The sequence below is a fragment of the Eubalaena glacialis genome, chromosome 4 (genome assembly GCF_028564815.1).
Source record: "Eubalaena glacialis isolate mEubGla1 chromosome 4, mEubGla1.1.hap2.+ XY, whole genome shotgun sequence".
NCBI lineage: Eukaryota > Metazoa > Chordata > Mammalia > Artiodactyla > Balaenidae > Eubalaena > Eubalaena glacialis.
The window spans coordinates 83,768,659-83,783,252 of NC_083719.1; the positions used below are offsets into that span (position 1 = coordinate 83,768,659).

Here is a 14,594-nt window from a genome sequence, read left to right on the forward strand (position 1 = left end):
TTGATGTGTAAAACGTCCTTCAGTGTCTAGGGGTTCTTGGCATTTTGACAGTCATTCTGAAGTATCCATTTCAGCTATTTCAGTGGGGACAGTTTCAGTGGCCAACTCTAAAAAGACCAGTGTGAACTGTTTTAGTCAGAGAAAATTTCATGAGAGAGATGGCAGTGTTTGATCTGGGTCTGGGAAGACGGTCTATTTGGATCTGCAGAAGGAGGAGAATATTCCAGCTGCCAACCATATGAGCACGGAAGGAGCGTACTGGGCACACGCGTGAGCCTGGCCACTTGCTGGCTGCATGGCCATGGGCGGTTGTTACTCAGGCTCCTCTGTTTGAGGGGGAAAGGACCAGACTCATAGGGTTGCTGTGAGCAGTAAATGAGCCATGCACAGGGTAAGCCCTCAGTAAACGTTAGTGGTTATGGTTGCTAGGTGAGAAGGGCAGCCAGTGAGAGCACAGAGTGTATGTTGGAGGTTGTCTTGTTGGAAATGTAGGGGAATCGGAGACTGCTGCGATATTCTGGAAAGGCAAGAGGGGAATGTGGATTTGATTCTGTGGGAAATTAATAGGGGGATATTACAGAGATGACATTACAAAAACAGGGCTTAATGAAGCTTATGCTATTTTATCTTGCATAGTCTGGCTGGTAAAGTCTATTTATTGACTGTTTAGTTGGTTCTGACATATACCAGAAAGTTCCTTTTTAAAAGGTATTTCATCTAGAAGTTTAATTCTTTTTGTGCTGAAATTCCTTTATTCAGCGGTAAGGATTATTTCACTTGAAATTTGTGTTCAATTTATAGCCTTGCTTGGGTGTCTTATTTCTTGGTTAATTTGGCAACAACAGCTTAAAGTCCTCATAAACCACGTTAAGGATTCTTTCTGAATTGTATATCATTGTCCAAGCTAGCGAGAGCTAACGACAACTTTTCTATTAAACTTTCTGATTAAAAATGTTCAAGCAGAGGTCTTTATTTTAGTGTAGAATTGCTTTATGGTTTGCAGAAAGCTGGCAGAAGGTAATATAATATGCCATTGCTGTGGGTTTTCAACATGCAGCCAAATGGACTCCGCTGCTGTGAGCTTTACATTTGTCTGAACTTTTCTTGCCCAACTGCAAGATTATGAACATTAAGGTTGATCATAGCCTACACTTAAATTACAATTTAGAGCATTATCTTCAGTTCCTATGAATGGTTTCTGAAGTATAATCTTTATTTTTTGGAAATAAAGAAATGTTTATGGGAGTGATATTAAGATTGGGGAACTGATAATTTTTTAAAAATTATGACAACTCTTTTACATTATTGTTTCTTGAACCTTACACCTCTCTATTTTCTCAATATTGAAAATGGCTTGAAAGCACTAGGATTATTAGAAAACGGACTCTATCACAGACATGAACATACCAGGGGTTACATTTGTATGCTTGCTTCAGATCTCAGCCCTAAAACGATTTTAGGTGATACAGCTAAAACTGCATGACGTAATGTACAGTTCCAATGATCTCTTTTAATAAAACAATTCTAAAGGATCAACTAATTTTTGCCTTCAGAAACATTTATAAATTCGTTTTAAAAGAAACCTTGTTTTTACTGTTTACTCTGTACATTTAAAAGAGCTATACAACCCAAGTTAATTAAGTTGAGTAAACTTTGCATATGCTCACGTTAATAGAATATATTCAGCCAATGCCACTGAAAATGTTGACTGTTGTCAGAATCAACTCTGATTCACCTTTGAAATTTTGCAAAGACACACTTGCCTGGAACAACTTTTGGAGATTCAAATAAGATATTGATGGGGGAAGGGGCAGGACTGATCTAGGATTGACCCTGAGCACTTGTATTTTTAACAAACTCCATAAGATAGTTCTAATGCACAGCACTAGCTGAAAAGTATCATTGATAAAAAATGTTTAATAACATGTAAAAATATCCACAGTATATGAAATAAGCTGTTTACTGTGTGTAATATGATTCCAGTAAGAGGAAAAAAGAAATAAAGTTAACAGTTTTCTCTGATGATATATATAGGTAACAATTCAGGAGTGCCTAAGTTTTGGAGATTCAAACTTGCATTTGCAAGTCAGTTCTTTTTTATTCGATAGGTTATTTATCCATGGTCTGTAGTATTTCTTTACTGCCTTCCTTTGGCTAAAAAGGGTGTTCCTCCCATTTCCAGTGGTATTTTGGGGTTGGTTATATGTGTACATAGATATCTCCTAAATTGCATATTCCTCCACTTGGCTATGTGAGTTCTTTGAAATATTTCCACGTCCTAGGTCTGGCAGATACATCAAAATTTGACATGCAGACCTGGATATCCACTTGGAAGGGAAAAATGGAGAGAAAGCCAAGTGCTAAATGAAATTCTCTCCTAGGTCACATTTTTAGAAAATTTTATGGCCCTGATTGTAGTCTGATGTTAGCTAAAAGAGGCCATAAATCCTGAACAAGCTCATGCAGTTAGAACAAATTTTGCTTAGAACTCCAGAAAATAGACCTAGTTATCTCTCTCCTCAATATGTCAACCGCACATGTACTTTCAAGTCTTTCATTTCAGATGACATTATTCTTTGAGAAATCCTCCAACCTATGCACATTCAGTATTATCACATTTCCTTTAATTAATGTGCTTGAGTCACTATTTCTGGAGTATTAGTCCTTCAAAAGTATTTGGTTCCCAGGACTCACCCGCACTTACTTGCCTATAAAAATTTCCCTGGTCTTATCCATCAGGCCGTCTGAACTGCTAACACCCATTGAGGCTGAAGAACCATTTCCACTTAAGCAACTGCCATCTTATTATTGAGTTAGAAGAGTCAGTGGCACGTTTAATCTTATCGGATATAGTACACCCTTGCATTCTCGCAAGGCTGTGGTTTTTGCCTGTTTGTCGCCATCCCAAGGCTGCCTTTGTTTATTCTGCCTGTCAGAATCGCACACTTAAATGCAGTTGTTTTCATTATTATCCTCTAGCTCCCTTCCCCTTGGATCCTTTATTTCTTTTGGTGTATGATGGGAGAAAAAGAAAGAAGGGGGAATTTAAGATGTGATTTTAAAATATGTTTCCATATTATATTTTGTGTAGTGTTGAAATCTCTAGCATAGTTATCTGTGTATCCTGTGCTCAGTGGACATTTTTCTTACTCCCTAGGGGTGGGGTCTTATTTTGCAAAGGCAGGAATAATAAGTAGGAGTGGTACAAACCCAGGAAATGGACCTGTCAGCCTAATGTTTTCCCAGTTGACCTCTGCCCACTACTGGCAGCAGGCCCTTCAGTGAAATTGTCCAAGTCCTGCTTTATCTTTGCTCTATTTTATGGCATCTACTGTTTGGTTTAGATTTACATTTTGATATGACATTTCTTTTGCTGGACGTGTTTTTCATTTCAACTTGCAATGAATTTTACTTTCAGTTACAATTATATGAATAGTTTGATATTATACTCTTTCTTTAGGAGATGAAAAAGATGGTTAGTTGTTTGTTTTCACTCTATACCAATAATTTACTTGGCATTTAAATTAGATCTTGAGTTTCTGGAGGAATGTATGAGTCAGTGAGAATAAGTTTTTATGAGAGGGAACTTTGAGAGATTTTCTTTTACTACCACTTAAAGATATTGATTTCTTTCTCACTATAGAAGCTAAAATTAAACACATGTCTACTAAGAGTTCACTGTGGAACAAGTAAGTGGTTCTTAAAATAGTATGTCAGAGAAGAAAAAAAAAATCAGAAAATGGCTAGAGAAGTTATACTTTGAATAATGTTTGCCGTCTACAAAGGACAATAAGAAGATCCTCTTGCATAAGCAGGGGCCCAAGCAAAACTTCTGGCTTTCCTTCCTAGTGAAAAGCCACAGAGACTGTATGTTGTTGTCTTCATGATCTATTCTTCTCCCAATAGGTCTCTTCTCTGTCCTTACCTGAATCTTTTGCTTAATATTTGACTTTTTAAATTTAATGGTAGCCCACTCTTCTTTCAAAAAGGTTTTTGCTTTGTTTCACAACAGTACACACTCTGCATTAATATTAAAAAAGAAAAAAAAACCCCAAAACACTGTTAGGGTCTCCTACACAGACCCTGACAGCTCAAGGCTTTCCCTAAAACTGTCCTGAGCCTTAGCTGTGGTTCCTACTATCACCTTTGGTGCTTTTGTTTACCCTCATGGCTTCAGGGTTCAATTTTTGAGTGATTCCCAAGTATGTAATTCTCTGATCTCTTCCTTGAATAAGAGTTATGGAATTCCAATCTTCTGCTGGATCATCACACCTGGATTTTTAGCTGACACCTCGAACTCACATTGTTTTTCATCCAACAGTTTAATTCTTGATAAAATGCACGTGGCCATGTTGATTTATTACCAAAATTCCCAGAATGATTCAATCATGGGAAATCTATTAATATAATCCATCCATAATCAAAGAATCTAAGAGGGATGGGAACCCTATGATCATCTACATAGGTTCTGAAAAAGCAGAGGAGCCAGCCTCTCATTTGACAGCCCCTCATAGACTGGCATAGGGATATATATTTAAAAAAAAAAAAAAAAGAGTGGGAGGTAGATTTAATCAGACCAAAAAGTTATAGACATCCATAGAATGATAGAAGCCATTTGATAAAAATGAATATACGATAGCAAATTGCATCACATACCAAAATAAATGTAAAGTGAGTAAAAGACAAAGGCTAGGTACTCTCACCTCAGGGCCTTTTCAATTTGCCTCTTTAGAGGAATGATCCCCTGGGAAGATTCTGGAAGGGGGGAAAGAAATCCCGCACTCAACTTGAGAGTGAGCCTATGGAGGTAGAATCCCTCTTCCATTTCTTATGTAACAAATTTAGGCTTGGTAATGATATGATTTTCTATGATTTGGGAACTATTGTAATTTCTAATTGTTTCTTTCCTTCCAAAGTGTCTTCTTCAGTTTCCTAGGCTTACTATATTCTTTGGTAACAGAAAACGAAGCCTCAAGTTATATCAAGTCCATTTTCCAGCTAACCTCTGTTTGTTGGTTTTTTAAATAGCAGTATGAAAATCTCAAGATGTGATTTTTAGGCTTTAAATTCTTATTTTCAGTGCAGTAAATGAAAGGCTTTTTATTTTCCCTGAAAGTTGGGAGTCAAGATGGCTCACAGTAGGCACCTTGTGTTTTCTGATCAGCCACACTATGCAAGCCATGGTGCTATAGTTTGATGTAGAACATCTTTTATTTTATAAATACCTATGTCTCAGATACATATTTCAGCAATAAAAGGTGTTTTATTAATTTTATCAAATAGACAAAAAGAGCTAAAAGATGCAGTTTTGCACACACCCAAGACTCAAGATCATTTTAGACTACTTAACATTTTTATGTGTAAAGGTGACTTGAAAACTGCCCGGTAGGGCAGCATTTTGAATGTGGACAAAAAGGGATGAGCCACACCCAAACAAGAAAAGAAAGCTCATGCTCGGTATTGATCATACTAAATAATATAACTTATCCCTGATTTTTCTTTGTTCTACCTCTGAACTGACTTTTGTTTATTTTAATGTCTTTCAACCACTATTATTAGGACAAAAAGAGAAATGACAATGTGTAAGTTTCAGTTTCCCTTTAACAAGTGCACAGGACTCATCCAGGACATTTTTCTTCTTGTGTATTTCTGTAAAGATACACTTTCCACTTTTATTTTCTTTTCTAGTAACTTGTTCCTCCATATCACAATCCACTGGCTACTGTTATTTTAAGATGGTAATAAATTTGTGTTCTGAATCCTTTTGCTTATGTTGTGACCACTCCCTGTGGCTTCTGTTTCAGTGCAATGTTGTGCAGTGTTGTATGGTGCTCAGAACTCTACCGAATTCTGGAAGGAAATATATTGTGAATACGTAGCCTGGAGCTTTCATTTTGTACCCACACAATGCTCTCATCACTTTAAAAGGGGGCTTTCATTAATGTGTGTGTGGGTATATCTGTAGTTTCAGCCTATTATCTTCTCTTTTGTTATATAATAGTTCATTATCCTACTAAATTAAGTTATCAAATCATGTTCATCTTAAGGAATAAGATAATTTATACAACCAGAGCATTCTGTCATAAGAGCATCAAAATATCTTTGTTATACAGCTACTTGAAATGCTGAATGCTGGCGTCTCTTGTGACACTTGTGCACAGAAGTATAACTTGTATTGACGATCGTGTATCATTTTCTCTTAACAGTTGACTTCAAACCCCGTGCCAGCATGGATACTGTCCATCATATGCTACTTTTTGGATGCAATATGCCAGCGTCCACTGAAAATTACTGGTAAGGGATGGGTTCATAGTACAAAGGGGTGAGAAAATGTGTTTTTTATAAGTACAAAGTGCATCTCTGCAGGTATTTTACAACTGATTAATAAATAGGCAGAACATTTCTTTTTTAGAAAACAATATTGTTCTTTTGCATCACATGGTTATCATGGGTTGATTATCACAGTTATTTAGTCTGCTATGGAACACAACCATCAGTCTTTGTCACTGACTTTATAAATATATGTCTGTTGTCATAGATAATGTGTCAAGGTGGAGACAGCTTGTGAAGAAAGATTGAAATTGAGATAATGGATACTCTGATGTTTATTTCTTTAAGTTCATGATTCAACCCAAAGAGCACCACGGATCTGTTCACTGAGTACTCTTTTATCCCAGACATTGTGCTAGGTGATCTGTATACCCCATTTAAAATGAAAATTAAAATTTAGCCTAACATCTTTGCAAAGATGGTATTATTGTCCCCACTTTACAGGCAAGGAGTCTGAAGCTCAAAGATTCAGTGACTTGCTCAAAGTAACATGGCTGGTTGGTGTCACACCAGGATTGAACCCTGGGTTGTTTGATTCCAAATCTAAAGTTATTTCTCTTTTACCACAGTGCCTCCCATTTATTCAAGTAACTGTTGCAGTTTTAGAATTTAATCACTGCAGTGAATCTTAATATCATGTCTTGAACAATCAATAAACATCTATTAAATGCCTGTTATATGCCAGAACTGCAGCAGGTGCTGTGGGATGTTCTAGGATAAATAATTTTCTACCCCCCAGAAGCTTACAGCATAATTATGGCTTGAGATCTTCCCTTTCATTTTATTCTTTGGTAGTTCATGAAGATCAGTGATCTTTGAAAATAGCCGTGTGTTTTAAGCCTCATGTTTTGCACCTATAGGCAGAATCACTGCCTATAGGTATTTAACAATTTTGTTAAACAACATATTTAACAATCCAGAATGACGGGTGTGTTGTTTGTTAAACAACATATTTAACAATCCAGAATGACGGGTGTGTCCTGCTTTGCACCGGAAAGGGATCTGTTCTGTGGTCCTGCCCCTGCATAATCATGTAGACTGATAGACCTTTCTCTGTGCATCCTAATATTCATCAGGCTGATTCGAGGCATGCAGCGACTGCTTTCTAGTCATTTTTATAATAAACAATTGTAATATGTATTTGGAAGTGTTAAAAGCACAGGGCAATTAGTGGAAATCTCCATGGACCAAGTACCATCAAAGCATTTGTTAATAGGCTTAAGTTATTTGATGAAAGGGGCGTATCACATGGGAACCCAGCTCACATGACTGGGTTTATATAAAAATGGAGTCAGCAAATCACAGTTAATACCCTTTGATATCAACATTCCTGTTTTTGCTCTTCAGTAAATTTTTGTAAATAAAATCCTGGCATTAAAAGATTATTCTGTGACAGCCTTTTCTGAATCTTATTCAGCAAATCACACATTTTGGTCTTTATGTTTTAAAAATATTTCTTGTGAAATTAGCAATATTTACCTTTGAACTAGAATTAGTGAAAATGGCTAGAGGCAATGTAAGCTTTTAAAACCTGCTTTAGCAGATTCTCTTGGTTCAAGAGAGTGAGTGAAAAAATAAAACATCACTTAAATGTTATTATGGCCCTAATTGTTAAGAAAATTTATATAAAATGAACTAAGCGTAGTTCACCATTCTCATGTTAAGGGAATATCAGAGCAAACACATTATGTTGCCTCCTTTAAAATATTAATATTCTTAAATATATTATTTTGAAATTAAGTTTGTAAAATATATTTCCAAAAGACTTCCAGGTTGGGGAAAGAGAGAATTCAAAGAAAAATGTGAGAGTGAAAACAGCAATTTTGAGTAAAGTAATTGCTGCACGTATTTTTTTTGCTAAAACTATTACTTGAAAGACAGCATTATAGAGTGAACGTGTAGCTAACTGTCTAGATTCCATGGGTAAATTATTTATCCCATGTGGGCTGGCCTTGATTTTTTCATTTTAGCAAGGGACTAACACTAGATCATTTATAGAACTCCTCTGTGCTCTAAAATTCCATAATTCTATGAATATAAATTGCATACAAATGCTGAGTCAGATTGGAAAGACATCTTTATTAGGAGTTGGAGACATGAGTAAGTTGCACTTGTTAATAACTCACCTCAAGCAGACAGGCCACTGTGTTTTGCCATTGAGTTGCATCACTGAATAATTAGAATTCTTAATGACATTATACCCATGTCATTTTGTTTATTTTTTAAATTATTTTATTTATTTTCTTTATTTTTTTTCTGGCTGCGTCAGGTCTTAGTTGTGGTACGTGGGATCTTTGTTGAGGCATGCAGGATCTTTCGTTGTGGTGCGGGCTCTTCATTGTGGCGTGTTGGCTTCTCTCTAGTTGTGGCACGTGGATTTTCTCTCTCTAGTTGTCATGTGTGGGTTCCAGGGTGCGTGGGCTCTGTAGTTTGCAGCACACGGGCTCTCTCGTTGAGGGGTGAGAGCTCGGTAGTTGTGGCGCACGGGCTTATTTGCCTTGCGGCATGTGGGATCTTAGTTCCCCGACCAGGGATCAAAACCACGTCCCCTGCATTGGAAGGCGGGTTCTTTACCGCTGGACCACCAGGGAAGTCCCTATACCCATGTCATTTCAAATGGATTTTTTAAATCTGCCTTGCAGCACATATTCCCTGTTAATCTATAGAGTAGTTATAATCGACTTTATAACCGTACACCAAGGACAATAATTGATGCTTTTAACCAGCTCAAAGTGTTCATCTAACATTTAAAAGTAGGATCTTTTCACTACGTATATAGGATCTGTTCAATATGCAAACTAGTAAATGTACATTAAGTAAAACTGTTCTAGTGACCTGGCTTTCACAATCCAGCCTTATTCTCCATTTAAAAATGGGATAGGCTTTTTATCCCCCAATATTTGGCAAAATCCATGCCTCTTTAAAGCATTAGAGCTCACAGCATATATCATGGGCTGAACTTTTCAGTTGCTTCACAGAAGCATCCTCTACTCCCTGCCCCTGATGCCACTCAGGCTCAGCCCTGGAGACAGTCAGCGGGTGTTTTCCAACTGCTTAGCCTCTTATCCTCCCACCTGAATTATAACACTAATAACAAAAATCTATCAGTGTCAAAAGCCTTGCATTATTTTTCTACATTGAGTCATGGACTTTATCACACTCATTCTATAGCTGCAAATCTATTCTTCAGTTGCTCCAAGATATAGACAGTACTTAAATGAAGATTCCCAGACTTTCACATATATTTTTCGTTATGATACCAGTAGTGGCTTTTGATGTGTAAGAATATCAAGAACTCATTCACACCCTAAGGAAATCGTTTTGAGAATACAAAGCTGTTTTAGTGAAAGAAGATAAAGCAAAGAGGATATTTTAACACCATGATGCGATTAAAAATTCACATTTTAAGGCAAGACAAGAAAAATTTAAACAGAAATTTTTTCTCTGCCCTTTGGCCTCCTCCCTCCCCTCTAGTGTGCATTGTGCATCTGCATTATGTGTTAATCATACCTCCCCAATGACAGAAATACCTGGTCAATCATAAAGATCAATTTTTCTTCTTCTGGCAACAGCCGTGTACTTCTTTAGAAGATAACATTCCTTCCTCAATCCTGTCAGGGCTCACGATGACCCACCACTCACCTTGTACGTGCAGACATCTTTGGTAAACTTTATGTACAGTGGCAATTATCATTTTCCTTAACGATAGAGATTGGTGCAGAACTGACTGGTCAGACAATCTGGGAGATGCTGGGCTACACCTAATGTAAGTCCTTAGCTTAAATACTCACCTATGACCTTATTCATGCCACTAGCAATATTATTTGTATTCTGCCTATTTTACAAGATAATTGTTTCTTATGCTACCAAATATATGACTGAGCCTCAGATAAAATTAATGATGATTAGGCGACTTGAAACCATTGACCAAATATATAGTCCTATAAGATCAATGATTGTAATAGTGTTAACTCCAGATACGGGAAAAAGCAACAAGAGGAAACCATATCCTGAACCATAACAGCTTAGTAAGACAGATGGTCCAGAGGCTTTTGGCTACTGCTAACAGGACCCAGTCCAGTAATAGCACATTGAGTGGCCTATCAACAAAATATTTGCCTGGTCTGGGAATGAGCATCCCTAGCAACATGGGACAAATTGGTCACGAAATGCCTCCCAAACTTTGGTCGAAATTAAGACTGAAAGAGAAGGAATTGTAAGATAGAGAATGTTGCCCACCATCCAGTTCTACAAGAGTCAAGCCATTAGCCACTGCAGTTGCTGACCTACAGTACACCCTGAAAGGAGTTCAGGGTGAAGGTCACAATGAAGCACTTTGTGCTCTGGGAAAACTGGCAAAACTGGCCCTCAGATAGACATTTTCAGGAGAAAATTTTATGAACTCAGTTTCTTGCATCTTCGCATAGTTAGAAAAGCATTAAAACCATTAACTAAGATGTCTGTTCCTTGTGACTAACAGCAACCTTCTACTGAGATGTGTGCTTGATTGTACATACTCCCTGCACCAAAATCACATATATACTGACCTTTTCCAAACAGTTCTCAGAGCTCTCTGAGAGACTGTCTCCCAGCTTATAAACCTCAGTTTGGCTCGAATAAAATTTTCCATTTCTTTCTTAGATTCACCATTGATTAAGTTTTTGTTGTTGACAACCAAAGCGTCAAGCTCAGATTTCCTCTCTTTTCTGTTTGTTAGCTAGAATTTCCCCATTTTCACTTTAGTTTTCTGTTTTCATTGCCAGCAAGTTGGCAAATAAGTGTGTGTCTGTAATAAACATTTTTTTCCCCTGAAATTATGAAGTTATACTTCATCCTGTCTTCAGGCAGCACTTTTAATATGACGGCAAAGAGCTATTCTGATGATGCTTCACTGCTGTGCTGCCCTCCTTTGCTCTTTGTAATTGCCTCTTTCTACTGTTCATTAAAATATATTTACAGTTATATTAAGTTCACATGAAAATAGTAGACACAGCGTGAAGCAGTTTTCATTATTTAGTCATTTTAATTTTAAAGTTTTTTTTTTCTTCCACATATTCCATCCAGTCTTTTGTGTCTCGTTCCAAATTAGCAGCTCACACTGGTAATATGTCTAGTTAATTATATGCATGTGCATTTAAATTGCATACATTGATGTGAACCTTTTAATATACTGTGGGGTGGTCCCTTTCTAGTTAGAGTGGGCCTGGTGCTCAATTCCAAATTAACAGACCTCTCGAGGACCAGCTGATGGAAAAGCAGCAGCTCTGCTGGCCCATGTCAGGAAGGCAGCAGTACCTGTCAGATTAGGTCTCATCCCTTCTTTCCCAGGCTTTTAAAGGAGGAGACAATTACTGCATCTAGGCACCAAGGGAAAGTAATAGCACCAGGATTGGAGCAAGCATAGCAATAGCACGATTTGTTGGACTCCATTTGTGCTTGCAGACTTAAGTCAAGGTATAGCAGTTCTAAGTTCCCCAGATTTGTTGGCTGAATATGAGCCATAACTGAGCAGATGCTCTTTGTGGCTTTTTGGAGTCAGTAGGGAAATGAGGTGCTGAAAACTAGGTAATTTAGATATTAAAAAATTTATTCCTGCTCTCCATGAAAATACGGTAAATTTTAGGAGACCTTGGAAATTGAAATATCCATTTATCTATTCAATGAATACCTTTCTTTATTCTTACTGTAACAAACATTTTTTTAAAATAATGAGTGGTTAGCTACTCAGAGTTTCAAGCTTTGAAAGTCATAGTTTTGTTTATACACATTGTTTTGGCATTTGGAGTAATTCTGGAGCACTTTCTCTTTGTGATGTGAGGTTGTATAGTCTTATACACTTTCTATTCTGCTGAGCACAGGACTTAGGGCTTAAGGCAACTTATGACTGCAAGCCCCAAGATTGTGTGTTTACAATACTGGGTGATTAAGTTGAATGGGCTTCTTCTGTATTACGTCTTGTACTTTGACGAAATCTATGCAGAGCTAAAATTATTGTTTTCAGTCTTATTAATTAATATTTGATTTGGAAACTATTTCTAATGATGCTTATGACCAGCTACTGTTTACAAATCTAAGGGGGCTTCTACAGGTTGTTGAATCTTTTTGAAAAGAAGAATCCCAGCTGGTTAAATGAGGCTGTTTCCAGCTGTTCTAACTTGGAATCATTCTCAAGCTAAAGCAGTAGTGCTTTACCATCCTATGAAGCTTTAGCTAAGATCCCTTTCAACTGCTTCTATTTATTAACCACCTGCTGTGTCTTTTTAAATGCCACTGTCTTCACAGGGTTACAGATGCTGATGAGGGGAAAGAGAAAAGTAGCTAAAACATATAAATATATATAAATATAAATATATATATATATAGAGAGAGAGAGAGAGGCCTGTATGTGAGACACCCTGCTTGGTTACTCATTTAAATGACCGTTTTTTTTAGGGTGATGTTACTTTCCAGAAAAGTCTACAGCTTTGTTGCCTCCCTTATGATGATAATGCTTCTTTGGTTGAGAATGGTATTTGCATACACTGCCTTTATGCACCCTCTCCACATCCTAGCTACCTGTCATCCATACACTATACAGCAAGATTCACAGCATGTCTTCTGCAATCCCCTCTGTTTCTTCTGCCGTAATGAAACTTCTAAAGTTTAACATACATAACATCCTTGTCAGTATAAATAAAAGTAACACAGTCTCCAAAATCTGTGATATCCCTTGTTCTAAGCACTATAAAATGTGTCTTTTGAGTGTAGCAGCAAAGTTTAGACATGAATTACTGCTAGGCTAAAATTAATTGCATCCATTTCCTTTTTCTCCTTTAATATTGTAATAGATTCATATTATTATATTGCATATCTGATGGTATAAAGAATCTTCATTAAAATATAGTTGGCATCTTGCTCTAACTTCTGGTCACCAATGATCATATTCCTTGTCTAAGTTTTAGGTGCCTGTAATAGAGGTGTTGATAGGAGTTCCTTAGCAACTGACCAATTCTTAGTGGACTAGTGTCAACTTTAATAAAGTAGAATGGCATGGTTGTAACCGTTTTGAGAGTTTAAACAGAAACCAGCATTACATAATTTTGAACATTATTATTTTCTCACAAGACGAGTATTTATGTTAAATAGGATGGCAGTGTTATAGCACAGTGCTATAACATTTAATGTAGAGCCAGAACTTTGAAATCAGAGCATCTTGGGTTCAAATCTCAGTTCTACTACTTGATAGTTGTAATAAACATTGGTCAAATTATTTAATCTGTATTGGTCTGTTTCCTCATCTATAAAATGGGGCTACTAATCCCGCCTGATTGGACCATCACAAAGAGTAAGTGAGGGGATGTCAGTAATATGGTTGGTGCAGTGCCTGGCACATAGAGGTACTTAATAAATGGTAACTATTCTCTTTATTCGTTTATTAATAAGATATTTATTAACCATCCACTACGTACCAAGGGCATTCTTAGGCACTGAGAATTTGGTGTGAACAAAACAGATATACCTTCTGCTGTTGTAGACTTTAGAGCCTCTCTAATCTGTTGGTGGAGAGGGGTAGGGTGGGGAGTGAGAATGATGCCTCAATATTGTGGTGCTATTTTTCAGGCTGGTGCCTTTTAATCACTTCTCTTATTTAGCTTTCCCATTAAGTATCCTTCTAATTACTATGTTAATGCATACACATTGCATTGAAATTCACATAGGATTTGTCTGAATTGGGAAATGTGTTCTATGGGTTTATAGAGCAGTTAATGAAATTTGAATACCTGACTCACGCTGGATGTAATTTTGAAAAGTAAGGACATTCCACATATGCCATTGATTTTTATGTGTGTTTCTTAAAGAAACTTTCTGACTTTGGATTAATTTTCCTGCGATTCTGTTAGATGCTTAATGCATTAAAATTGGAATTTAAGACTGTACAGACTTAACTTTAGGGCATGACAATTTTATTAAAACAAGTTTTTTCAGACCAAAGAAGAAATGACTTATCAGTTCTGATTTTCTCTGAGTAACCTTGGGTTTTAACTAAACTTTCACAGATAGAACCAGAGGAGTACTTTAACAGTCAATCATGCTCTATTTGGATAATTCAAAATGACAGGCTAGCACTTTTCAGAGCTTGGCATAGTCTGGAAATATTCATGCCATCTGAATGGTTTCCCCATGGATTAGAGGTGAAAAGGTTCTATAGCAAAGGTCCAAGAATCCAGAGTAGTTTTATTTTCAAATGTTAATTCTCATCATTTTTGCTATGAATACTAAGAAAC

At 36.9% G+C, this 14,594-nt stretch overlaps 1 protein-coding gene across 8 annotated transcripts in view; it reads left to right on the forward strand.

Annotated features, from left to right (window-relative positions):
* PAM (peptidylglycine alpha-amidating monooxygenase) overlaps nt 1-14,594 on the forward strand; it is a 280,534-nt gene that overhangs the window by 172,197 nt on the left and 93,743 nt on the right. For all 8 annotated transcript variants that reach the window (XM_061189486.1, XM_061189489.1, XM_061189490.1 and 5 more), the window contains one exon: nt 6,207-6,294. In XM_061189486.1, coding sequence (XP_061045469.1) covers nt 6,207-6,294 — 88 coding nt within the window. The remainder of the gene's footprint in view (nt 1-6,206; nt 6,295-14,594) is intronic.